This window comes from Chiroxiphia lanceolata, chromosome 11, assembly GCF_009829145.1.
Source record: "Chiroxiphia lanceolata isolate bChiLan1 chromosome 11, bChiLan1.pri, whole genome shotgun sequence".
In the NCBI taxonomy this organism is placed as follows: Eukaryota; Metazoa; Chordata; class Aves; order Passeriformes; family Pipridae; genus Chiroxiphia; species Chiroxiphia lanceolata.
Window position 1 is genome coordinate 5,235,589 of NC_045647.1, and position 23,598 is coordinate 5,259,186.

Below are 23,598 nucleotides of genomic sequence, written 5' to 3' on the forward strand. Positions count from 1 at the left end.
TCACCTGGACAACTTCCCCCCACGTTGTTGGCAAGCTCCTGTTATCAAGATGATTCCATCAGAGCTGGCAGTTAAAATCTATATATGCAAAAGAATCCCCCACACTGTTCTCAGCTTCAAGAGTTCTAACAGGCAAATATCTTCATGAATTTGGAATGGGTTTTCAAAAACTGTATCTTGACATTTATTGCTTTTACTTGTAAACCTGAAACCCAGTTTATTCCTTTGAGTACCAGAAGTTACAGAGTCAAAGGATGCATGTTTGACTTATATCTTTGCATTCTGGTTAAGAGGAAAGAAAAAGATGACCCACGCTCGAAAACACACATACACCTCCATCTACAAACAGCCTATACAGACTAAAGCAGAACAAGGTAAGTCCTTAAGCAGAAGTATTTAAAAACATCAATGGGGTAGAAACCCAGCTTATCCAACCTATCTGCACATTTCTTCTTCTCCTGTGCTTGGCCACAGTTTAGCTGGCACACAGGGAAGTTTGACTCTCCTGCAGAAAGGAGCAGTTTCTACAGATCAGGATTTTGGAGAGAGCAAAGGTACATTTTACTGGAGCTGGCAGGCACAGTGCTACGTGTACCCTTCATGCTTACATCTATTTAGACTCTTTCATGGCTGCTGAAGGAGGAGTGTGAGGTGAGGACAGAATCCAGACTCGTTACAAGTACTGCACAATTTTACCCCTTGCCAGTTAAGCTGGCAATGTGATCTCTGTAAATACCATTCAAGGGAGGGATTTGGAGGATGCAAGAGATACCTAATTTTGATACATTCCAGCTCACCTTGATCATCACCAGGCTGAAGGTGCTACCCAGCATAACCTGGCTAAACTGCAATCTTTTAGAACTGAGATGAAGGGGATGTTACTTTAATAGACAAATTTGTTACAAGACAGTTTGAGAGACTGCATTCCCTAAGTTTCCATCTCTTCCTCCTCTACCCCCAGAAGAAGAGACAAGCAAACATGACTAAGTTAGTATGTACTTGTGTAAACACCAGAACATTTTGCTATACAATAGAAAAAAGTTGCTGCTCTTATGTTCTTAGAGGAGCCCTGAAGACCTTGGAATACCTGTATCCTGCAACTATTAACCTGTACCACATGCATTTCCTGTTTTTGTACACAAACTGAAAGCAAGCTTGAACAATAGTAAATAGCAACTACACTCCTGCAACAGGCGAAAATGCCATGTTGCAGCTGCTTACTCCTTCACTTTAGATATGTAGTCAGCGATTTTGTTGATGCTATCCTCCTGCTGTTCTAGAGCATCCAGGATGATGCCCATTGGGGTCTTCTTCAAGCCTATTCCCTCCATCTTGTTCTGTAGCTTGTTCTGTATGTTCCGGAGCCTCAGAGAAGCATGGACAAACATCACTGCAGGACACAAACACACTCATTAATTCTTAATGCTCAGGGAATGCATAGTTCTTGCAGCACTCATCTTAAGACACATTTCAGCACCATGACATCAGTGGAAGATGATGACGTATCAATGACTGTTTAAGTAACCACAGGTATCCATTTAATAATGACATTAAAGATGGCTTGTGCTGTTTTATGTCCACTCCCCCACAATTCTGCTTTGGGATCATTTAAACAGCCAATTTAGAATCTGCAGACTTAAGTCAGACCCTTCCAGACCCGCAGAGAAGAGAAAAATTACTTACAGAGGAGAGGAAGTGTGATCCCAAACATGAACACCATGACATCTCCCAGGTAGGAGATCAAGAAGTAGCTAGACAGCATGATGGCCACCACAAACGTGGTTGGATACTGCTTCTTCAGCTTGCGGAGAATATCCTTGTTGTGAGACATCCACACAAACCCCAGGAACACCAGCACCACCACGGTACCACCAATGACCATGTTCAGGGGACTCAGAAATCTGCAGAGAAGAAGGAACAACAAAAAAGAAAGTGTTCAATTTCAGAGCCCTCATGACTTGTGTCCATAAAGGAACAGCTCGCTCAGTAGTAATGTTACCAGGGAGGTAAGTCATTGAGAAGGCAGTTGCTGCTGTCAAGACCTTTACCAAGGTCTTTAGCAGAAGCTGAATAAAGCAACAAGTGCAACTTGAACAAGCAACTCTTAGCAATGAATTTAGATAATCTTTGTCTTTATGGTCTCTTCTTGAGCTTAGCTCAGGATAATGAGTTTCTGCAGCACCTCATAACAGAGGCACTTCCCACCAGGACCCCTCCTACCTCTGCAATCAACTCATTTGATATCACACCCAGAGTTAGCACATCCAGAGAGCAGATGGAGCCAACATTTGCCCAAGGGACTGATCTTTTCCCTCCACGTGGCAAAACCAGGATCAGCCTAGGCCTTCAGATGAACTAGCTTTTCATAGTATCTTGTCGAGGTTTGCAAAATGGGAAAGGTAGGAGAACACTAAAGGAAGTTACTCTTTCTCATTTCTGAATAAACCTTCTTACTGTTTTACAACCAAACAAAAGAATTGTATGAACTTGCAGAAGGAGCTCGCCACCATCAGCACAAGAGATGGAAGCCCAGTCTCAAGCAAGCATACCTGAGAGTCAGAAGGAACTGGAGTACGGGATAAAGGTTTTATAGGAAGAAGAGCCAGGCCTGGCAAGAGAGTCACTGCTGAGGTTTGTGTTCTATTATTGTTATCAGAGTTTCCAAGCAAACCAAGCCACCAAGTGGATCAGCTTTGGACTATAAACAGCAAGTCCCTTTTTTTGGACCAGTGTGAGAACATCACCTGCTCAAACCACTTTCTCAAGTATTTAGAGCTTGTTCAGAGTCAAGCTTTCAGCAATTGCTTTGCTGAGCTTGTTTCTGTACTCACACAAAGTCAAGGCTCTATGATATTTCACTCACAGAGTAAAAAGTTACGTGATTTCATGTGCATTCTGATATATTGGCCTGCACATGCTCTGCTCTGGTTACACAGCAGCTGAGGGCTCTGAGCTATTACAACTATGGCAGCAGGACAACACCGCCCTGGCAAAGCCAGACATACTCAAGATTTCCCCTCGTAGACTTTGCAGCACATCTTGCTGTTCCAAAGCTAACAGGCACAGTGATTCACCACTCCTCCCCACTGCTGAGGAGGAAGTTTGGTTTGTGGTCTGTGCTTCATATCCGGCACAGGCACAAGAAATGTGCTGGTATGTCAACACTCCACCTGCAGTGCCAGGGAACAGTTCCCCAGAGAAGGAAGAATCCTCAGGAATTATTTCAGAGCAAGGACTGGCTCTTGATTCTTTAAATCAGTTGTGCCAACAGGAGACAGGACAACTGGACAGAAAAAGATTAAAATTCAGACTAGTTCCCCACCTGCTTCTGCTCCTCATGCTGAAAAGCCAACAGGGCTTTTTGGAAGTGGTGATAGGGCAGACTTGGTTGTTGCATCTGAGTCACTCCCTGTAGCCAGCCAGTTTATATTTAGCTTTGAATTGTCAATCTAAAGTTTCCAGGCTGGAAAAAGTGAACAGCATTGCTCTGGAAGGAAATCGGTTTCATCTGTGCTCCTTTGCAGCAGGAGAAGGAGGGTGACTCATGACTGGACCACACTGGTGCCTGGCTTATACACATACTACTGGACATATGAGATTCCTAAAGGAGAAGTCACCTCCACATCACAACTATCGTGGAGCAGAAATGGCCAAACTTACTCAGACAACTCACAGCAAATAATTTTTTGTTGCCAAAAAAATCCCCAGACAAGATAATTCTAGAAGCAACAAAGAGCTAGGCAGAGCTCCACTCTACATTTTCCACATGCCTGCTAAATGCTCTCAAAGCCTTATCTTCCCTGCCCTTCCCTCTACTCTTATTACAACTTCAGAAACTTGTGGTGAAGAGCTATCCCTCCATATTTATAAGGAAGAGACCAAATAATTCTCTGGTCTACACTTTTTTCTGGTATTAAACAGGTTCTGTATAACTGACTGGCTGTAAGGGATATAAACAGGAGTGGGGGGGAGGCACAATGCATTCAGAAGATCCCACTTTCCTAAAGAAAGTGATTTGAATTACATGTTTTCTGAAGTGGGCTGCATTCCAACGCGTACAAGGGAACAGTGAACAGAAGTATCAAGTGAAGGCATTCAGAGCCACATGAACACAGATGGGGATTGCAGTTGCCACTAAAAACTGGTATTCAAGTAATCAGCCATGTGTCCACAGACTTCACTGCTGGTGACTGCAGTACTGGATAGGATGTCATATGCCAAGCTCCCCTTTATTGCTTGACTCGCCCACAGTGTAACTTTCAGCACTAAGATTACCCTAGAAATTCATATATAGAAAATACTTCTCCAGCAATGGCATTTTTCAGGAAGGCAGACCTCCATTATCGTTTCACTCAGATCTGTTGGCAGGCTGCTCTCAATAACACAATAGCTAAAGACTGGAAAGGAAAAAACATGGACACGTTATTTTAGAACACCAGGGTGTGGGGAAAAAGCAAGCTATGTAACAGCCCTAGAAGTCACCTTACAGCTGAACCACCAACATTGGTATTGGCCTTATTTATACACACAATATGACAACTTTGTGCTCAGGCAAGGAGGCTGGAAGTCTTTCAATGCTGCAGAGACAAGGTAAGTGACCAGCCATTAAGTATGTTACAAGATACTTTCTAAATATAATTCCCTTTAGCAGGGATTTATGAGACCTCTCAAATACCTAAAAATGTAATGCACATAACTATCAGCACGGCAGGGGTGTGGTTGGCTTGAGTTTATACTGCTCAGATGACTTAGGGGAGGAAAAACTCTTTTAGTGTTGGACATGAAAACCACCAACTTCTATGACCCTGAAAGAAGCTAGAACAGCAGGACTAATGGCATTTGGGTGTGTTAATGGCCTAGAGCATCTTGTGAGGATGATCTCCTCACTTGTTCTCTGTGGTGGACAAGGTACAGCCCTGGTAGGATGCTGTGACCTCCAGTACAGCCAGGACAAACTGATAAGGAAAAGCCATCACCCGGATTCAGCTTCAACAGTGTCACAGTGGGACTTGCCATTGCCCCCCTGCTGCCCTGCAAAGACCAGGCTTCCTTGAGCACCTGCCTCAATATAAAGTAAAGAGACAGGGAAAATAAATAAAACAAAATACACACCCTGCCTGGCTGCAGAGACACAGGCATTGTCCTGTGCCAAGTTGGGCCGCAGGACACTTTGTATTCTGGAAGGAGCCTCAGGGGAGATGAAATGCTGGAGGTGCAGTTGTGTGGGAGGAAGTACTGGCAGCTACCCCGGGCCAGCAGAGACAGATGAAGATGAAATACTTTCTTTTTTTAAACTAGATTCATATTTCTAGGCTCTGCATCACAGGTTAGAACTCTCACACAGGTTCAGGAAAGCCCGAAAAGTTCTGCTTTCAGTGAGTTACCACATCACCTCTCCTTGCCAGGCTGTTTCACACCTGCACACTTGTACAGCCTTACAGCAGGAGAGAGGGAGGACACAGAGGTGTAGTGTAGGGGAAAAGAGCTTGGCAAGACACATCCTTTGTGGAAGACAAGAAGCCTCCAGCAGCACAAGCCCAGAAATAGGACAGGGCACATAAAAAGCAAAAGCTCCATCCTCAAATCAGCTCCATTTTAGATGACTGTATTGGGGTGATTATTCAGCAGTTGCTGTCACATCTGTTTCTTTTGCCTGTGACCAGGCAAGTCTGAACAAAGGCACTGAGTAGGAGACTGGCAGTCATCGTGAACCACGTTTTTTTACTTACAGCAGCTCAGTTAGGCTGTTACACCAAATAAGCATGAAAATTCCCTTTTAGAAGGCCTTTTGCTCTACCACGGCCCAAGCAGTGGGAAGGTCAGAGCACTAAAATGCTTCCTCCCTCATTTGTATTAAATTAAATAACTTGAAAGATGAAGTTCTGCCTCTTCTCTCCCCATAATTTGAGCTCCACTGAGGTTATACAGCTGTAATGAGATGTAGCACATAAATAGCATGTTATTCCAGGTGATAGCCCTCAGCATCCATGGATTTAGCAATGCTTCTGTACCTACTGTTGTTTACTTGCATTGTTTCGAGAACAGGAGACCGATTCCTTCTTGCAGAACTGCCAGACCTTTAGGAAGTTATATACTAATATTATTATGCAACATATGTTTTAAAATGATGTGTTTTGCTCGCTCATTCTTAATCTTTCATGAGGCATGAGAGAAACTAAAGATTTTGCTGCTCTGGAGTTTTTGTTTCAGCAGAGGGAATCACTACAGGCATCTCAGGCTGAGGAAGGAAAAAAAAAGAACAGAAAAAGACAGGCAGTCGTCAATTGCTGGGTCTGTGCAGATGGACAGTAGATGTTTTTAAAAAGTGGCAAAGAAAAGAGACATCAAACCTCAGGCTGGGAGAAGAACATTATTCCAGAAGAGAATGAGCACTCTGGTGTTCACATAGATACAGCACTCTGAAATCCAGTATGCTTTTTAAAACTGTCAGATTTAGAAGCTAATTTTTAGCAAGTACATGGCAACAAAAGCCTAGATGAAATTATATTAATTTAAGCAGTTAAGTTTGAACTACATGACAGAGAAGCCTTGTTGGAGTAGGTGGAAGAAGAGACAAATTCCACTTATTAACCAAATTGACTGTTTGAGGGGAGTTACAAGCTGTTGTGGGAGGCACTGAAGGCACCAATTTTAATAAAAATCCCAACAGGACTCACAATGACAGGGCTCTGGTTCAGGGTAAGAATGGGGAGTCCAATTCCTCTATAACTGAGTGAAAGGGCACAATTTTGTAAAGATCTTGTTTTTATCAGTGATCTACTGCAACTGAGTTGTAGAGGGGGGAAAAGAAAAAGCACCCAAGTCCAGAGTCATTCTTAAAGGAATTTGCAGGGGAGAAGCGTGGAAGAGACAAGGCTGCTACCACCAGCCTGTATTTGTGGAGTGGCACTAATTTAGGAGTTTTAGTTTTTTGTTCACTGATTTATTATTTTCTACCCAGTCCTGCAGGCTGAAAGTAAAATCTACGTTACTGCAAAGCCCAGAACTTGATTTACATGTAACAGTAGCTTTGGGAGAAGACACATGGAAGGAGAAAGGCAGGGACATGATGCAGTAGAGATCATTGCAATTCCACTACGTTCATGGTAAGGTTCTTCCACACTTTGAAGAGAGAGGGTAAAAGGCTGGAGAGGTCACCTGTGCTGTAGGAGAGGCAGTAAACTAAAGCTGTGGCAATGAGCACTGTATGTCCAGTATCAAGAAAGCCCTGGGCTACAATTTCTGAGTCAGCCCAACATAACCACAGTTGCCAAGTATTGCAACAGCTGAAAATATTATCTTCACATTACAAGTCTGTCTATATAGTTAGATGGTTTAAGAACAGGTAGAGTTGGTTATGGGCTAAGTTTAGTTTTGATCACGGGAAGACCACTACATTAGTGGTTTCAATAATCCTGCCCTTAGGCCTGTATACAGCCCTGGAGTTCCTAAAAAGCCATGATTCATCATTTATCACTCAGAGGTTCCTGCCCAGTACAGAGTTAAGTGCAACATCTATTTAAATTTATCAGGAGAACTTTCTTTACCTTTCTCCCAAAGCTACAGTCTGGCCAAATGAAAAATATTTTTATTCAAAGAAATGGACACTTTTTCTCTATTGAGGTATTATCCCATTTCCTTTAGAGTTCTTCTCCCATTTGATTTTACTTCAGTGTTAGAAGAATCAGGTTCATCATACACCAAAAGCTCTAAGACATGCTATAAAAAATATTTGAGATCAAGATTCCATTCCAGGTATTGTTCATCTGTAAGTTTTCAACTTAGAGGGTTATCACTCAATATTAAGGTATTGGAATTGCAGTTCTGATATTAGTTTGCATCTCCTGTGGCTCTCTTCCTCTTCCATCTCCCAACTCAGCACATTAGTGGGAAACAAGTGGGAGATGAATCTCCCTTGATCTGAAATCAGAGTTCAAAAGGAGGAATTTAGAAGAGTGAGTAAAAGCTTCTGCTATCCTTGTTTTCTGACCAGAAATATTAAAATTGTTTACATTTTTTTCCCAACCTTCTTGGGCAGAAGAGTTTGTCCCTTTGCCTTCCAGGGACACTGCGATTCACCTGTGATTCATTGAGAGGTGGCTACAGCATCATGCTGCTAAATAGGCGTAAATGCACACAGAAGTTTAGAGCAAGGTGGTATAAAAAAGGCAAGGCCATGGAAGTGTCATTTTACCAGCCTCGTAGTCTGTAATGCTCACTGCAGCATATCCCTAACAAATTAAAAAGCAGAAGAAAGCCTATGCCACTATGCCAAACCCTTAACCATCATATGCAACCAGAAGAAAAAGCAGGATTCTGAGCCTATCCTTCCACAGAGCACAGGCCAAAGCTTCCTGTGAGCCACAGAATGTTCACCAACTTGAGATGCTGGGTCAATAGCTTCAGAAGCCCTAACAGGATGCAGAATGCTTACACCAAAAAAAAAATGGATTTAGAGGAATAATTTTAAGACTCTGCAACATAAAAGATGTACTTCAGCCAAAACCACTCTGGCCTAGTGGCTGGGCAATCCTCCAATTTAAGCATTTGCACACTCTTTGTTGAGAAGAGTGGAGTATTCCAGTTTCCATATTAAAAGCTTAATCATCAGCTTCTGCTGCATGTCTTGCTTAAGAGCTTTCTGACCAAAGATGCCGAAGCAATACCTCAAGAATCACATAGGCTTTGATTCAGAAGATGATTATAAGGTTATTCCCTAATTCTCTTCAGGAAAGTTGGCCCTGAGACAACATCATACCGGCAGATGGTCCTGTCTTGAAGAAGGCAGAATTTATCTATGTATTTTTTTTAAATTCACAGCAGAGCATGTCTGAGCTTGCACAGCCCCACTGGACAGGTTCAGGAGGAAGCACAAGTCGCTGCACAGGATGCAGCTCCGTTTTCTGCGAGCAGCGACATCCTGCACATTGCACATAAAAATCATCGCTGCCTTCTGCCAGGCTGGGTGCCCGCTGCCTCTCCCTCGGGCAAAGGGCTTGAGGAGCAGCCCGTGAAACAGGGAGGTAACAGCAACATCAGTGAGACCGCACCAATTAACTGTCATAAACCCGACTCCTCTCAAGCCCCTCCTGCATTTTTAAGAGACATCACAGCTTTAAGGGAAGGCAGGAGGGGAAAGGGGGAAATAGGGAGGGTAAAGTGGAGAAAAAGGGGGAGGGAATGGGAGGGAAAGCGGAAGTGGGGGCAAAAGGGGATAGAGGGGAAAGGGGAGTGGAGGAAGGGGGAAAGGCGGGGGTGGGGAAGGAGAATGGGGGTTAGGAGAATGGTGGGAAAAGAGAATAGGGGAGAAAAGAAAGGGAGGGGAAAGCAGCTCCCCCGGCCCTGCAGCCCGACATCCCGCCCAGGGCCGGGCCGGGCCCCTTCCCGTGGCACCGGGCTGGGTCTCAGCGCTCCCGGCCCAGGGACCAGGGCCCCCCATCCCGCCGCCCCCGGCCCGGCCGCGCTGCGAGGCCGCGCACTGACCCCACGATGGAGATGAGCGCGGCGGCCACCATCAGGTAGTTGGTCTGGTAGTAGAGCAGGTTGCTGACCACGCGGTTGTTCCATTTCGAGATGTCCTTGAGGTCGGGCAGGGCGAAGCGGTCCGAGCCGGGGAAGAAATCGTCCCAGGCCCGCAGCGGGGCCACCTGCACCTCCATGGCCGCCGCCGCCGCCGCGCAGGCTCGGGAGAGGCGGGCACCGCCCCGGGGCGGCTCCGGCACCGCCGCACCCGCACCGACAGACGGACACCGGCACCGACAGACGCACCGACAGCGATACGCGCACTGGCACCGGCCCCGCTCCTCGCTACTGAGACCGCGAGCGAACGAGCGGCAGCAGCAGCACAAGCGACGGTCTGTGTCACCGCCCGCCACACGCCCAGGGATGGCAGCTGACACGGGCTGCTGTCAATAACCGCTGCAAATTCATTGTTCCCTCAGCAAATGGTGATGCACGCTTAATATTCACGTGCCGAACCCGCTCCGCATCATCTGTGAGACAGGGGGAGTGTCAGCCCCAGCCACGGGGGCCCTGGGGGGTGTCCCATTGCAGACTGGCTCTGCTAGTGGGGGTGCTGTCTTCAAGGTGAATTTTCTGTCTTCAGGCTGAATTTTCTCGCCTTTTTTAAACGTAATTGATGTCAGATAACTTCAACAATACAAGTTGTTTAATGAAGAAAAGAACGTTGTGTTTTCAAGCATTGCGTAAGATTAGATCACCCAAATAAATATGCATTAGGTGGGCGGGGAATATGTATTAGACAGGCGGGTTTATGTAAATTCTACTTATAAAACATATAACCCCTTGGGATGCTTGATTTGTGGAAACCTACACCTTGGACCCTGCACAAAATAAACAACGACTCCTTCCTAAACTCGACTCCGTGTCTGTGTTTAGAGAGCTCCTAAAATCGGCAACAGGATGATTGTGGAGGGAAAAGTTGGTGGCAGCAGCTATGGTGGTTCAATCCCAGCAGTCCGTGTTGGAGCACTTGTGGTTTCAGGCTTTCACACTTCACCCACCATGTGCGTACCACACAACACCCCGGGTTTGCTGCAGGCATCAAAGTCCTTCTCAAAATGCAGACTGGTAAGCCAGGAGGCTGGCAGCTGCTTCTAAAGTTTGGGAGTCCAAGGCTTGAGAGCAACCCTCGTGAGTCCTGCTCGTCTGCTTCCCGTCCTGTGCTCAGACGCCATTCCCTAGTTCTGGTTTATATTCGATCCCAGGAGAGCCATGGGCACAACCTGTCCGGCCTCTGTCCAGGGAGTGCTGACAAGGCAAAAGCCACTGTGGTGGGCAGTGACCAGCCCCAGGCTGCTCCCACACCCACGTTTGGTCTCTAGTCATCCTGTAGGCTCTAACGTGCCCTGAGAATGCCCTCCTGGGTAACTCTGAGTTCAGAAGAGGCCACCAAGACAATTAGAGGGATGGAGCATCTCTGCTATGAGGAAAGGCTGAGAGAACTGGGATTATTCAGCCTGGAAAAGAGAAGGCTTATGGGTGACCCAGTTGCTGCCTTCCAGTACCTGATGGGAACCTACAAGAAAGGGACTTTTTACAAGGGCCTGGACTGACAGAATAAGATGGATTGGCTTCAAACTGAGAGAGGGCAGGTTTAGATTAGATATTAGGAAAAAACTCTTTATTATGAGGGTGGTGAGGCCCTGGCGCAGGTTGCCCAGAGAAGCTGCGGCTGCCCCATCCCAGGAAGTGTTCAAGGCCAGGTTGGACAAGGCTTGGAGCAAGCTGGGATAGTGGAAGGTGTCCCCGCCCATGGCAGGTTGGAACGGGATGATCTCTGAGGTCCCTTCCAACCCGAACCATTCCCTGGCTCTGTGATCATCAGGGAGGTGGGCCCAGGGAGACCCCTCAGCTGCCGGGGTACGGCCAGGGAAGGCGAGAGCCTCTGGCTCACGCATCAGGGGTTCCGCGGGGGTCCCCCCGCCGTGTCACCAGGGCGATTATCGCGATTATCGCCCCCCCCCGCGCGGGAAACAAGCCCTTGGGCCCGGCCCCGCCCCGCGCGGGGCACTGTGGGAAGCAGAGGGAGCTATGGCGGATGGTGAGGAACCGTAAGTGCCCTGTATGTGTGTGCTCGGCTGCCCCCGCCCCGCGCCCGGGGAACCCCCTCCCTCCTCCCCGGTCTCTGTAGCGCGATACTGACCCTTCTTTTATTCTCTCTCTTTTAGGGAGAAGAAAAGAAGGAGGCTAGAGGAGCTGCTGGCGGATGGGTTAGTGCGGGGCTGCGGGCCAGCGGGGGCAGGGGCAGCGCTTGGCGGGGCAGGGCAGGGCAGGGCAGGCAGAGCCGCAGCCCCGCGGGGGATGAGGGACGGGGGAGGCGCGGGCAGGGAGGAGGGAGCCCCAGGAAGGATGTCAGAGGCGGGGCAGGGCTTGGACGGCAGGGGCTGGGGGAGAGGAGCCCGGCCGAGGGGCTCGCAGCTTGGCATGGTGCGCTGAAGAGCTTGGGGACGACACGGGGGGAGCTGCCTTGCCGGCCAGGGAGCGGGGAGGGCCTCCAGGCTAGAAGCAGGTGGCTAAATTTTTTGGCTGAAAATTTAAAAAAAATTCAGGCCGCGGAACGGTTGGCCTCTAGCTTATTAAAAGCTCTAAATTCTATGCACCTGCCTTAAAAACTAATGCTGGGAAATCTTCAGCATCATCTGCTTCCGTCCTTTAGCTGCTCCCTTCCATCTGCCTCCTGTGCCCCTCTTCCCAGGGATCACAAAGCCGGCCTGCCCGAGCACCGGGCTCGCAGGCAGTGCATGTGTGTGTCGGGGTGAGGGTCACGAAAATCCCTGGGCATGTTGGATGGGAGGGGTGCATGCCAAGTCCCTCAAAAGCATGGAGCTTTGGAGATGTGAAAGTGGCAGGGAAAAGTCTGAGCTTAAAGCAATATAAGGACTGTGGTGCTCTGAGATCTTAAACGAAATTTAAAATGATAGCAACTCGGTGAAATAATTAAGAGTTTTGTTAAACTCTCATGATACTTGGTAATGCTGTAACAGCACAGAAAATAAACACTTTTTAAAAAAGTCTCTGAAGTATAAAATCTCAGGTTGAATTATTGATGTTTTTCAGATCTCCACAATGTCCAACCCTGCAAAAACCAAACTGTGGTACAATTGCAAAAGTGAAACTAGATCTTACTATTTTGCCTTACTTAGAAAGGGATATAGATGTTTAAACACAAATGGTGCTGCTTAATGGCTGTTTATAGGGGCTATATAAAAGGATGAAAAAAAGTTGTTCTCAGTGCCACCAAACACAGCTTCTACACTCATTTACGGAAAAGCTAAAAATTATAATATCCACAGAAGCAGGTTTTGTGATGTCTACTGACCTGTTCTATTTGCTTAAGTCAGTGCTTAGTGCATAACCTGAAACCTGGTGTACAAGAGGTGAGGGGTTCTGTAGAGGGAGTGTTGTGTTTATTTACACCATTTCCCATTGTGTGAAATATGTGTATTTTCACATTATTGTGAAAACTGGAGAAGGTACAAAAGTGCAGAACAGGTCAAAATCCCCTTATGAATTCAAATAATTTTTATAGCTCTTATTTAATTGCTCATAGAGTAACTAACTGATCTCATCAGTTAATCAGGAAGGAGTTCAGTCTGCATTCAAAATATCATAGAATCCTAGAATAGTTTGGGTTGGAAGGGACCTTAAAGATCATCTCATTCCAGTCCCTGGCCAGGGGCAGCTGCCCAAAACAGGTGAATTATGATTTATTTATTCCTGCAGTTTAGACTTTTTCTCTGTTACTGAAAATCTTTTGTAAAATCAGTTGTCTGTAACTTGAAGTTACTGTGGACATGCTGTGTTGTCCATGTTCTGAATGCTGTGAAAATAAAGGAATTCACTCTAGATGTTTTCACTACATTTTCGAGTCACCAGGAAGTTGTAATAAATTCTAAATATTACCCAACAGTTGTTAGCCAAGTGCTTTTCATAGGGCTTCATAGAAGGAAGCAAATAACAGTCCTTATCAACGGTGGCACAACCTTTTATACTCAGGATTGGGAAAGCTCTTTTATAAGGAGTTTAGTTTTGTGTTAATGTAGAACAATCACATCTATTGAGCGGAGCTCCTATTTAAAAAGGGGAGTAGCTGATGATCTTGCACTAGAAAATTACTTGTGAGATGATTTTAAACTATTCCAATAAGTCTCTGCAGTTTAAATTTATACTCATGTACTACTAAAAGTGACCTGCAAAAGCAGAAAAAGGGTACTGGGGTATTTTGTGTAAAATTCTGCCTTGAAAATTCAAAGGAAGGTAACCACAAACTTTCCTTTTTGCAAGTGAGACTGTTACTGCTGACAGGCTCAGGGATGACTGAAAAATGGACGTGTTCTAAATTACATAGTACCATCTGAGGGTGAAGAGCATTCAAGATTTATGTCTTTTTTAACACTTGTTCAAATTAACTACTCTGAAGATTCAGAGGACAATGTTGGGGCATGTTACTGTTATTTATTCAGTGCCTCACAATTGCTGTTACATCCTGGTAATTCTAAATTTATGAACTTAAAAAATCTGTCAAGAAAAGGATACAAGACTTTTACAGATGAAAAAACCACCCTCAAAATCTAAAGGGACAAGCTCTTTTTCTGTGTCTTCTTTAAATATGAGGGAAATAAAAGGAATCAGACTAGACCCCTTTTTCACTTCAGGTCAACTTTTACTAGTAGCAGTTAAATCAATGGGTTTATTGAAATGCCTGAGGTTTTTTCCCCCTCTATGCATATTTGTATTGTTGCTTTCTAGTTGCACAAATGAAACCCACTCATGCAAATGCTCACGTGCGTAACACACGCAGAACGTGCAGATGCATTTGTATGAATGGTCAATAATTTAGGTGTTTTTTTAATATAGAAGAGTTGGAGGTATGGCTTTTTCTCTATGATTTTGCAGCTGAATTTACTGTGTTCTGTGCAGAATGGCTGTTGATGGTGGGTGTGGGGACACTGGAGACTGGAAAGGTCGCTGGAACCATGTAAAGAAGTTCCTCGAGCGATCTGGACCATTCACCCATCCCGATTTCGAGCCAGGCACTCAAGTGAGAAACACTTACTTTCAATAAAAAAATCTATAGTGTGTGTTGCAAAATAATGTAAACAGGTTCATTAATTGACCCACCAGCAATGTGTGAGTACTAAAACTGCATGAAGAACTTGTATTTTAATCAACTGAACATTGTGATCCCAGAAGAACATACTATGCTCTTTTTATAAGCTTGCTGTTATCATATATAATTATATAGCAACATATGAATTATACTATGTCTTTGAGTTTACATAAAAAATAGCAGCATTTATCTTCCATTTTTAAGTAATTTGATACAGTGAGAAATTCATTGTACTTGAAGAAATTACTGTTAATATGAGTACTTGGAGAACTGGGAAAGATGTTTAGTAAGGAAAAGCAAAATTTAGGCTGTTTTAATTATTTCTTCTGCTTTCCTTTTTTGTACATTTTGTTTTAGAGCTTACAGTTGAAAGTATTTCACTATTATCTTTTTAATGTACTGTTCCATTATTTACTAGTTGGAGGCTGGGGTGTAGTGGAACAGTTCACAGAAAGCAGTTATGTAGTTAAACATTTCAGTTCTTTTTGGCCAGCAGTGTTACCTGTCTGTTTAGATTTATTTAGTAATGTGTATATATATGTATATCGGTGAAATATTTGAAGGAGGAAAACATTACCTCCTTAAGCCAAATAATAATAAAAGTGGAGCTTGCTTTTTTCATGGTCAAAATTAATATAAAGATAATACTGATATCAATAAAGGTCTTGCTTTACTCTAAATTGGAATATAGGAACTGCTGATTAAAGTCCAATATATAATTACTCCTGGAAACACAAAGTTGCTTTATCTGTAACTCACTAGGCACTAAAAATTTATGGTAACATGTTTATAAGGGTTATGAAACAAAGGACAAATCGTATTAATTTTTTGTTTTATGTTTTCTGCAGGCCCTTGATTTTTTGCTAAGCACATGTAAAGTACTAGTTATTGGAGCAGGAGGATTAGGATGTGAACTCCTGAAAAATCTGGTAATTTTCACCCTTTGCCTCTTAGAATCTTCTCTTTTTAACTAGAGAATTTATATAATATTTTATTATATATAGCTACTAGATTTCAAAGTTCTAATCATGTGTAAAATAGATGATGATTCAGACAGTAAACTTGAAGAATGTTGTTAATAAGCTTGAAAGGTGGCGGTCTAATATGTTGCATGTTATTTATTCAGCTGTCTCGAAGTTTGTCCTAAGGGACAACATACTGCTGTTTATGGAGTGTAGCCAAAAGTTCATGTGCAGCTTTAGAGAGAGTCTGATGCTGGTGATTCTCCCTAATTACCTGATCCACTTAAACAAAGTGAACTAAGAACAAATCATGCTCATAATGGTACAAGAAAGGACTGTTTGGAGCACAGTAGTGAAAATCACAGACTCATAGAATCGTTTAGGTTGGAGAAGACCTTTAAGATCACTGAGCCCAACCACAACCTTAACACAGGGTTTCCCTGATGTACAGAATACCAGGAGGTGTTCTGTAGTTATTTTGGCTTCCCTGTGTTAGGATTAGGTAGGATAAAGCAATACTGCCTTCAGTAGAACATTGTCTTTGGCTGCTGAAGTGTTAGTAATTCCCTCTGTAAGTACCAGCACTAACAGCCCCACAAAGAATGACCAGGTACCTGTCTGCACACGCAATGAGGAGCAAATACCTTTGTTCCTCTAAAACTTGCTTTTTTTGGCACATGGAATGAAATCCGGGGCTCTGTAAGCTTTTTGTTTCCTCTTCTCTTCTCTCAGGCACTGTCTGGCTTCAGACAGATCCATGTTATTGACATGGACACTATAGATGTCTCTAACCTTAACCGGCAGTTTCTCTTTCGGTAAGTGGTGTTTTCACAGTTCAGCTTCTGGATTTTTAAATGCACCTAAAGAAAACACGTGACTGTGATCATTATTTTGGTTGGACAAGATGTTGTTAAAGATTACTGAACCTTCATATCACAGTAGCACTCAGAATAAACTCAATGTTGCTAAACTTCTTTGGGGATCTGTGGTGTCATAGTTTGAGCGTGAAGAAAATTCTTGTTCCTTGCCATTGCAGTAGGGCTAATGGAAAAAGTCACACCAAAGAATAATGTACACAAACTGAAATCTCAGATTTTCTTATGCCATTTTCTTCTAAGCACAATGAAAAATTGTTGGATTTTTTTTTGGTGCTGATAACTGTTGTTACATGCACATATTCAGGTAACTCTGAATATCTCATATCTGACGCTTTACAGGGATCACAGAATGCTTTGGGTTAGATGCTTTAATATTATCACGTCAATAAATTGTCCTAAAGTAACAGTTAGTCACTTAATTTGGTATTGCAATGCATAGAGACTGGAGAGATAGAATCTGCTAAAATAATGCATTTGGAATTGCTTGGGTTTTCCCAGACCGAAGGATGTGGGGCGACCAAAAGCTGAAGTTGCAGCAGAATTCCTGAACAGCCGCATTCCCAGCTGTGCTGTTGTACCGTATCCTTTTGTAGAGAAGTAGTGGCCCTGAAGGCTTCAAAATCCTAGAAAACTCTGTAGGTGGTAAGAGTATCTAAAGTATTTTGCTGCCATCCTCTCTTTTTCATACAATAAAGAACGGATTCATTCAGCTGGTGATTGAGAATTCTTTCTCAGCGACATTAGCATCCAGGGAATATGCACGGGAAAGGCTCAGCTTTAAGAAACTGCTTTGTATTTTTCCACTGAGTGTTTTTATTCAAATGCAATATTGTAATTTTCACTGAGATACTGGAGTTACAGGTTTTTTCACCAGAGTGTTTTGAGTACTAACTGGTAGGAGACATTAGTTTATAAACTTAGAGCAGCACTTGCTGATAGGGGACTTTGTGAGAGCCCATGTTTTGAGCTTCCTAAATATTTTGCCTACTGAACTTTCTCCTGTTTGTGACTATTACATTGTGTCTCTTACTTGTTTTGTCAGATATTACAGCTGCAGCTGTGGGAATTTTGAATCTCAAATCCCATAATTTTTTTTTAAAAAGTCTTGTATAAAACTATAGCAATAAATCAGATAATATTTTGGCCTTAGGTTAGCAAATAGGAAACAGTAAACTTAACTATAAATAAATTCCTTTACTGGGCTTACATTCAGGTATTTTAAAAAGATCCAGGACATGGATGAAAGCTTCTATCGACGTAAGTGGAATTTGTGTGCCTGCCAAACACCCACCAGTGCTTTAGGGGAACCTTGCAGTTGTTGCTGCTCACTGCTTTTCCTGGGAGTTAGATTGCTAATTATTTTAGTCTTCTACAATATACTGGAAATAGAAGTAACAAATAAAATTTAAATACATCTGTGATACAGGTAATCTAGGGGACATAGTTAAACCACAGTCACTGTCTCTGGACTGTTATGGACAGAATATTTGCTTGTTTTCAGAAATGTGCTTTAGTATATATTTAAATAATGGTTCTTTCCCTCTAGAGTTCCATATTATTGTTTGTGGGCTGGACTCTATAATTGCAAGAAGATGGATAAATGGCATGCTGGTAAACTCTTCAATCTTTTTAAGGCCTGATTATTGCTTGGGTATAGATAACTAAAATTAAACATGTCGGTGTAGAACGTGTCATTAAAATGAATGAGGGCTGTTGAAGCTCACAGCTTTCTGTATCTATTTCTGTTTCCTTTCTGTGAACAGGGTGAAATGCATGCTCTCTTACCTGCCCTTTTCTCGAGGAGTGTTAGCCAGCATTTGTGCAGTGCCCTGCAGGGGTAATTTCAAAGTTAGATTGCATTGTTTGTGGCCTTGTGCAGTCAGCTTTTGAAAGTCATATGAAGGAGAGTTCTTCTCTGGATGCTCCCATTGGGAACTTTGTCTTCGTTACCCAAACAGTGCTTTTTGTAAATGCCATCTTTTGGAGCTGCAGTGTTACAGAATTCAGTGACCAGAAAGCTGGTCATCGAACTAGGTAGTTTTATCGTTGTGAATTTGTTTACAAAACAAGGATCTGGAGTATGTACCTGTATTTAAAAAAACCAAAACAGCAAACCAAGCATCAAAACCCCAAATCCTTCAAACCAACCAACCATTTGTTCTGATATGCTGTAAGGAAGTAACAGCATTTATCAGGGGAGGAGGTGGAGGGTGAAGGTGGTAGATAAAAGTTTTATGCACTGACAAATAAGTAATGTTTTATATACTGTGCACCCTTAAAATAAACTGTGTGTTAGGCCTTCAGTCTTACGGTGTAGCATTAAGAATAAAATTTTTAGAATATGTTTTCTTCTTGCAACTTGTTTAAAAAATCCAGCCAAACAAAAACCAACAACCCCCCTACCTTTATTCATTAGATGTCCTTTTTAAATTATGAAGATAAGGTGCTGGATCAAAGTTCCATCATACCTTTAATAGATGGAGGGACGGAAGGTTTCAAAGGAAACGCTCGTGTGATCATTCCTGGTATGACAGCATGTGTTGAGTGCACACTTGAGCTTTATCCCCCACAGGTAATTCAACCAGTGATATTTCCATTTTTTATATATTCTTCTGATTTGCTGGTTTCTTTTCCTAATACTATATATAGTGTATTACCTGGTTTCTTATGGTTTTCTTCCCCTGCCCGACCAGGTCAATTTTCCCATGTGCACTATTGCATCCATGCCCAGATTGCCAGAGCATTGTATTGAGTATGCCAGGATACTGCAGTGGCCAAAGGAGCAACCTTTTGGAGGTAATTAGTGTATTACACTGGTGCTAAATTGCCATTTCTCCTTTTAACTAACTTGAGCTGGGAATATACAGCTACTTCTAATAAAACAATCCTACCTCTCAATGTCATGTGACTCATTGTCATATTGAATCTAAGCCTCCTCTGAGCTGGAGGTGGATTTTCACTCCTTGAACTTGCTGTCCAGTTCCATATTTGCTCATGTGTTTCTCACACTGCACAATTTCTTACCTGACTTAAAATGTAACCCGTAACAGCTCTATAAATCTGTGCAGTTAAGATAGTTTGTGTATAGGATGTGTTAAAACTAAAGATGTTTGTAGAAATGTACTTTGGTTATTTAAAGTGTCAAGTTTTAAAAGCTTCATGGAGTATTTGTTTTAACTCCAGTGAAAACAAAGGGACTCTTTTTAGACTGTAAGAATGCTGTATTTCTGAAGAACTTTTGTAATTGCAACTTACCTGTAAATTCTTAACTTTACTGTAGAAGGTGTTGCATTGGATGGAGATGACCCTGAACACATACAGTGGATTTACCAGAAGTCTTTAGAAAGAGCATCACAATTTAATATTAAAGGTGTTACCTACAGACTCACCCAAGGTAAGGGGATGGCATTTCACCAGGTTTGTGACATTTGCACTTAGGCTGGATTGGCATTCTTTGTATTTGTTACGACTAAGCTGGCAGCTCTGCTGAGAAAGAAATAGTTCTTTTCTGCCTTAAAACAGAAATAAGCAGCTCATTTCCTGTGCCAGCACAAATATTTTTATAATGAATCAGATGTTGAGGCATTTATCATAAATCAGGGGAACTTATCTGGGACAAAACTGAACATTCTTTTTGCCATTTTTAACCTGGAGCAGCTCCACAGTTTACATTACACTGTGACCACTTTTGCTGGGTCAAAGAGTAGCAGCAAAAGAATGTGATTTTAGCAATGGCAACATTTATGCCAGTTTAGGCTGGTTAAGACTGGCATCTGTTCCTCACTGCTGTCCATGCCTCTGTTCACAGGCAAGTGCAGAATGCTGACAGTCATTTAATCATAACAGACCTGTATGTTTTGTTTTTACAGGGGTGGTTAAACGAATTATTCCAGCAGTAGCTTCTACAAATGCAGTAATTGCAGGTATGGTGGAAGAGCTCATTTCACTTCTGCTTGACTGACTTGAGAGTTTTGTAGAACAAAAATTTGTAATTGAGAACTTGGTAAGGATAATAGTGATTTTTAAATGGTCTGATTTATTCTTACAGTCTCATTTGTTTTTCCTATTGAGAAACTGGATGTGACTGTATAAACATTAAGCTCGTGTTTGACTGTGGGAGTGAGCAAAGCATTTGAGACTGGGAAAAAAAATGGGGAAACGCAGTACATAGTCTCAACATAGTGTCAGATTAGTGCCAAATCTAATGCATAGAACTACCAGCTGCCTTCAGATACTTCTTTTACTTATGACATATTAAAGTTGGGGGTTTTTTGTCACTTCTTTGGTACAGCTGTGTGCACTAATGTCTGATAAAGCTAGAAAGTGAAGACATTGATTTGATTTTTTTTCTCATTTCAGCTGTTTGCGCCACTGAAGTTTTCAAAATAGCCACAAGGTATTTAATTTCTTATTAATAACAGACATGATTTCCAGCATAATGCCATGTATCAACACTAACCTGTTTGCCATTGCAGTGCATATATTCCTCTTAACAACTACTTGGTGTTTAATGATGTGGATGGATTATATACATACACCTTTGAAGCTGAAAGGAAGGTTAGTGCCATTAAAGGCTTGAAGGGTTGTTTCCATGATTTTTATTTATGCAGTTCGTGTGTATTTCTGAACCCCAATATTGAATCTCTTGGCCCCTAGCACTGAATAATAATATTTCTGACGTTTAAAAAGTGGAATCTACAATGTTACCAGTCTGTTACTTCTACAGAGTAGAAATACAAAATGATATGCAAATTTAAGATGACTTATAGGCAGATCTTCTCAAAAAGAGGTTCTGACAACAATTGATTTCAAGGCTTGTAGTGTTAGATTTTTTGTCAGTTGAAATTTGTCATTCATAAATACTTGGCTGCTGTTGGGAGTCAGTCAAACAGTGACAAACTTCATGAGGAATTGGGTTTTGTCATTAGTATTTGCAACAGTATTAATATTTCTAGAGCTAAAACTTTAAAAAAAACCCACAACACAAACACTGTTGAGACCTTATTGGCAGCATTTCTAAAATGGTATTTGTCATAACTTGTATTCTTTGTTATAGGAGAACTGTCCAGCCTGCAGCCAGCTTCCCCAAAACATAGAGATTTCCCCATCAGCTAAATTGCAGGAGATCTTGGATTACTTGACAAATAATGCTTCATTGTAAGTGTGCAACTATGCCAACTTTTTTGGTAGTTTAGTGTTTCAAAAAGATAATTTGTAAATGTATTTTTACCTTATTGTCTGTTTTGTTCTTTTTTTTTTTAAATGTTTTATGTATAGGCAAATGAAATCTCCTGCAATCACAGCAACTATGTTCGGGGGAAATAAAACACTTTATTTACAGGTAATCTGAACATAAATAGTTATCTTTAATAATCTTAATGTATTTAAATTTATTTTTCAGAACTTGAAAGGAAATCTTTGGCTTTTTTTTGTTTTTAATTTGCAGACAGTAGCTTCAATTGAAGAACGAACAAGGCCAAATCTTTCCAAGACACTAAAAGGTATCGTGGAGTTGTCACATGTAGATTTTCAAGTTACAGAAAGTCAGTTCCATCCCTCTTTATGGATGTTTAGTTTTATTTTGCACTGTGCAGTAAAATGTGGTTCATTGTCCTTTTACATGCAATACACCTTTCTCAGGTATATGAATTGTTTAAAGGTGAAGTGCAGGCAGGTGCAGAGCAGATTGCAATGAAGCAAGCAGATAAGTGCTGTAAATTAACATACTCAGTAGAGTTTTATATGTATTTCTTGACAAGGTTTCTTAGTTTCCCGATTAAATTAGATTAATATTTATTTAGCCAGTGAGCTGTTTGCAGCTTTATTTCATCATATTTATGGTACGTGGAAATAGCATTCATAACTTTTTGGGGTTTTTAAAATTAACAAAAAATCAGCAAACCTCATGGGTTTAATTAAATTGATTAAACTTTTCTTTCTGTTTCAGAACTGGGGCTTGTGGATGGCCAAGAACTTGCAGTTGCTGACGTTACAACACCACAGACTATGTTGTTCAAGCTTCACTTTACCACTTAATTTATTCATAAGTAAAGTGCAAATACAGCAAGAGAAATCTATGCCCACCTTGTAAAACAAATATACTCTGTGGGTGTTAAAGCAGCCTGAAATGTTCCTGTAAGTGCTAGCATGGTTGAAGGTTAGGAAATCCAAACAAATCACCATATTTCAGAATTGTACGTAGAAGCCAATATTTGGTGGATTATATTTGTATAAACGCTTATTCATGTACAGATCTCTGATGTATAGAAATACATTTTTTCCCGTTTTTTTTTGGTCAAAATGTTCATGTTAATGTACTTTCGGACACATGGAACTTAAGGTGGTTAAAAGTCTTGTTTTTAACACATCTGCACACGTATATGCAAAGAAAGGACCTTTTAAAAGGAACCACAGCAATCTGGTTTTTAGTTGTAGCACTCCTTTGGACTTGCTGAGTCACCTTAAACCAGAAGAGGCAGTAAATTAAAATGAGCTTTTTCCTTTTATTAGATATTGATTTGATCAATTTTATGAAAGGTTTTAAGTATGGGAGAGATTACTTTGTTTACAAGAAACACAAAAGGACAAAATGATCAGCTGTACATGAAAATACAGACGTGTCTCCTCACTGTCCCCAGGCAGCCGCCATGCACAGCATTGCAAGATTATGTTCAAATATCATTGGTGCTGTTAAGGTATTTATTAATAAAAATCATAAAGACACCTGAGTTTGTGACTAATCTGTGGACACTCAAGAGTGTTTATAGCCTCAGTTAAAAATTCTAGGTCATCACTTGGCTGCTTTGGTCAGAGACATCTCTCTAAGCAGCTCGGGGTACCTCAGTCTGAATTCTGGTTTTACGTGTTAACAGTGTTTAAATTTTACATCTGTTAAAATATGAACTGTGGGTCAGCTTTCCAGCTTAGTAGTGATGGGACAAGGAGTAATGAGTACAAATTGAAACAGGGGAAATTCAGGCTAGATATTAGGAGGGAATTTTTGGCTGTGAGGGTGCGGAGGCCCTGGCACAGGTTGCCCAGAGGAGCTGTGGCTGCCCCATCCCTGGAAGTGTCCAAGGCCAGGTTGGAACAACTGGTCTAGTGGAAGGTGTCCCTGCCCATGGCG

General features: G+C 42.2%; 2 protein-coding genes across 5 annotated transcripts; one reads left to right on the top strand and one right to left on the bottom strand.

Annotated features, from left to right (window-relative positions):
• Window positions 1-978: 978 nt before the first annotated feature.
• ARL6IP5 (ADP ribosylation factor like GTPase 6 interacting protein 5) lies at window positions 979-10,005 on the bottom strand. The gene is made up of 3 exons (XM_032699509.1): window positions 9,484-10,005; window positions 1,684-1,901; window positions 979-1,390 (listed from the first exon to the last, which is right to left on the bottom strand). Exons 1-3 carry the CDS (start codon window positions 9,657-9,659, stop codon window positions 1,218-1,220), a joined length of 567 nt encoding a protein of 188 aa, XP_032555400.1. The 5' UTR covers window positions 9,660-10,005; the 3' UTR covers window positions 979-1,217.
• A 1,274-nt stretch (window positions 10,006-11,279) lies between these two features.
• Window positions 11,280-23,200, top strand: UBA3 (ubiquitin like modifier activating enzyme 3). Of its 4 annotated transcripts, none has more exons than XM_032699504.1 (18): window positions 11,280-11,573; window positions 11,691-11,732; window positions 14,443-14,563; window positions 15,481-15,561; window positions 16,327-16,409; window positions 16,971-17,051; window positions 17,686-17,729; window positions 18,019-18,083; window positions 18,889-19,044; window positions 19,166-19,268; window positions 19,753-19,866; window positions 20,342-20,395; window positions 20,832-20,868; window positions 20,948-21,029; window positions 21,529-21,629; window positions 21,750-21,813; window positions 21,919-21,973; window positions 22,420-23,200. In XM_032699504.1, exons 1-18 carry the CDS (start codon window positions 11,554-11,556, stop codon window positions 22,506-22,508), a joined length of 1,392 nt encoding a protein of 463 aa, XP_032555395.1. In that variant the 5' UTR covers window positions 11,280-11,553; the 3' UTR covers window positions 22,509-23,200. The 4 variants fall into 4 exon arrangements, with proteins under 4 accessions (XP_032555395.1, XP_032555397.1, XP_032555396.1 ...); XM_032699506.1 differs by having other exon boundaries at window positions 11,536-11,584; XM_032699505.1 differs by lacking the exon at window positions 11,691-11,732 and having other exon boundaries at window positions 11,539-11,573.
• Window positions 23,201-23,598: the final 398 nt, after the last annotated feature.

Bases quoted from the DNA above. Each gene is read 5' to 3' on its own strand.
- ARL6IP5 (XM_032699509.1), bottom strand. From the start codon at position 9,659: ATGGAGGTGCAGGTGGCCCCGCTGCGGGCCTGGGACGATTTCTTCCCC. The intron at 1,902-9,483 runs GTCAGTGCGCGG...TCTTCTCTGCAG, and splicing joins GCGCTCATCTCCATCGTGGG to ATTTCTGAGTCCCCTGAACA. The intron at 1,391-1,683 runs GTAAGTAATTTT...TGTGTCCTGCAG, and splicing joins GATCACACTTCCTCTCCTCT to TGATGTTTGTCCATGCTTCT.
- UBA3 (XM_032699504.1), top strand. From the start codon at position 11,554: ATGGCGGATGGTGAGGAACC. The intron at 20,869-20,947 runs GTATTTAATTTC...TTGCCATTGCAG, and splicing joins GTTTTCAAAATAGCCACAAG to TGCATATATTCCTCTTAACA. The intron at 21,630-21,749 runs GTAAGTGTGCAA...TTTTATGTATAG, and splicing joins TTGACAAATAATGCTTCATT to GCAAATGAAATCTCCTGCAA.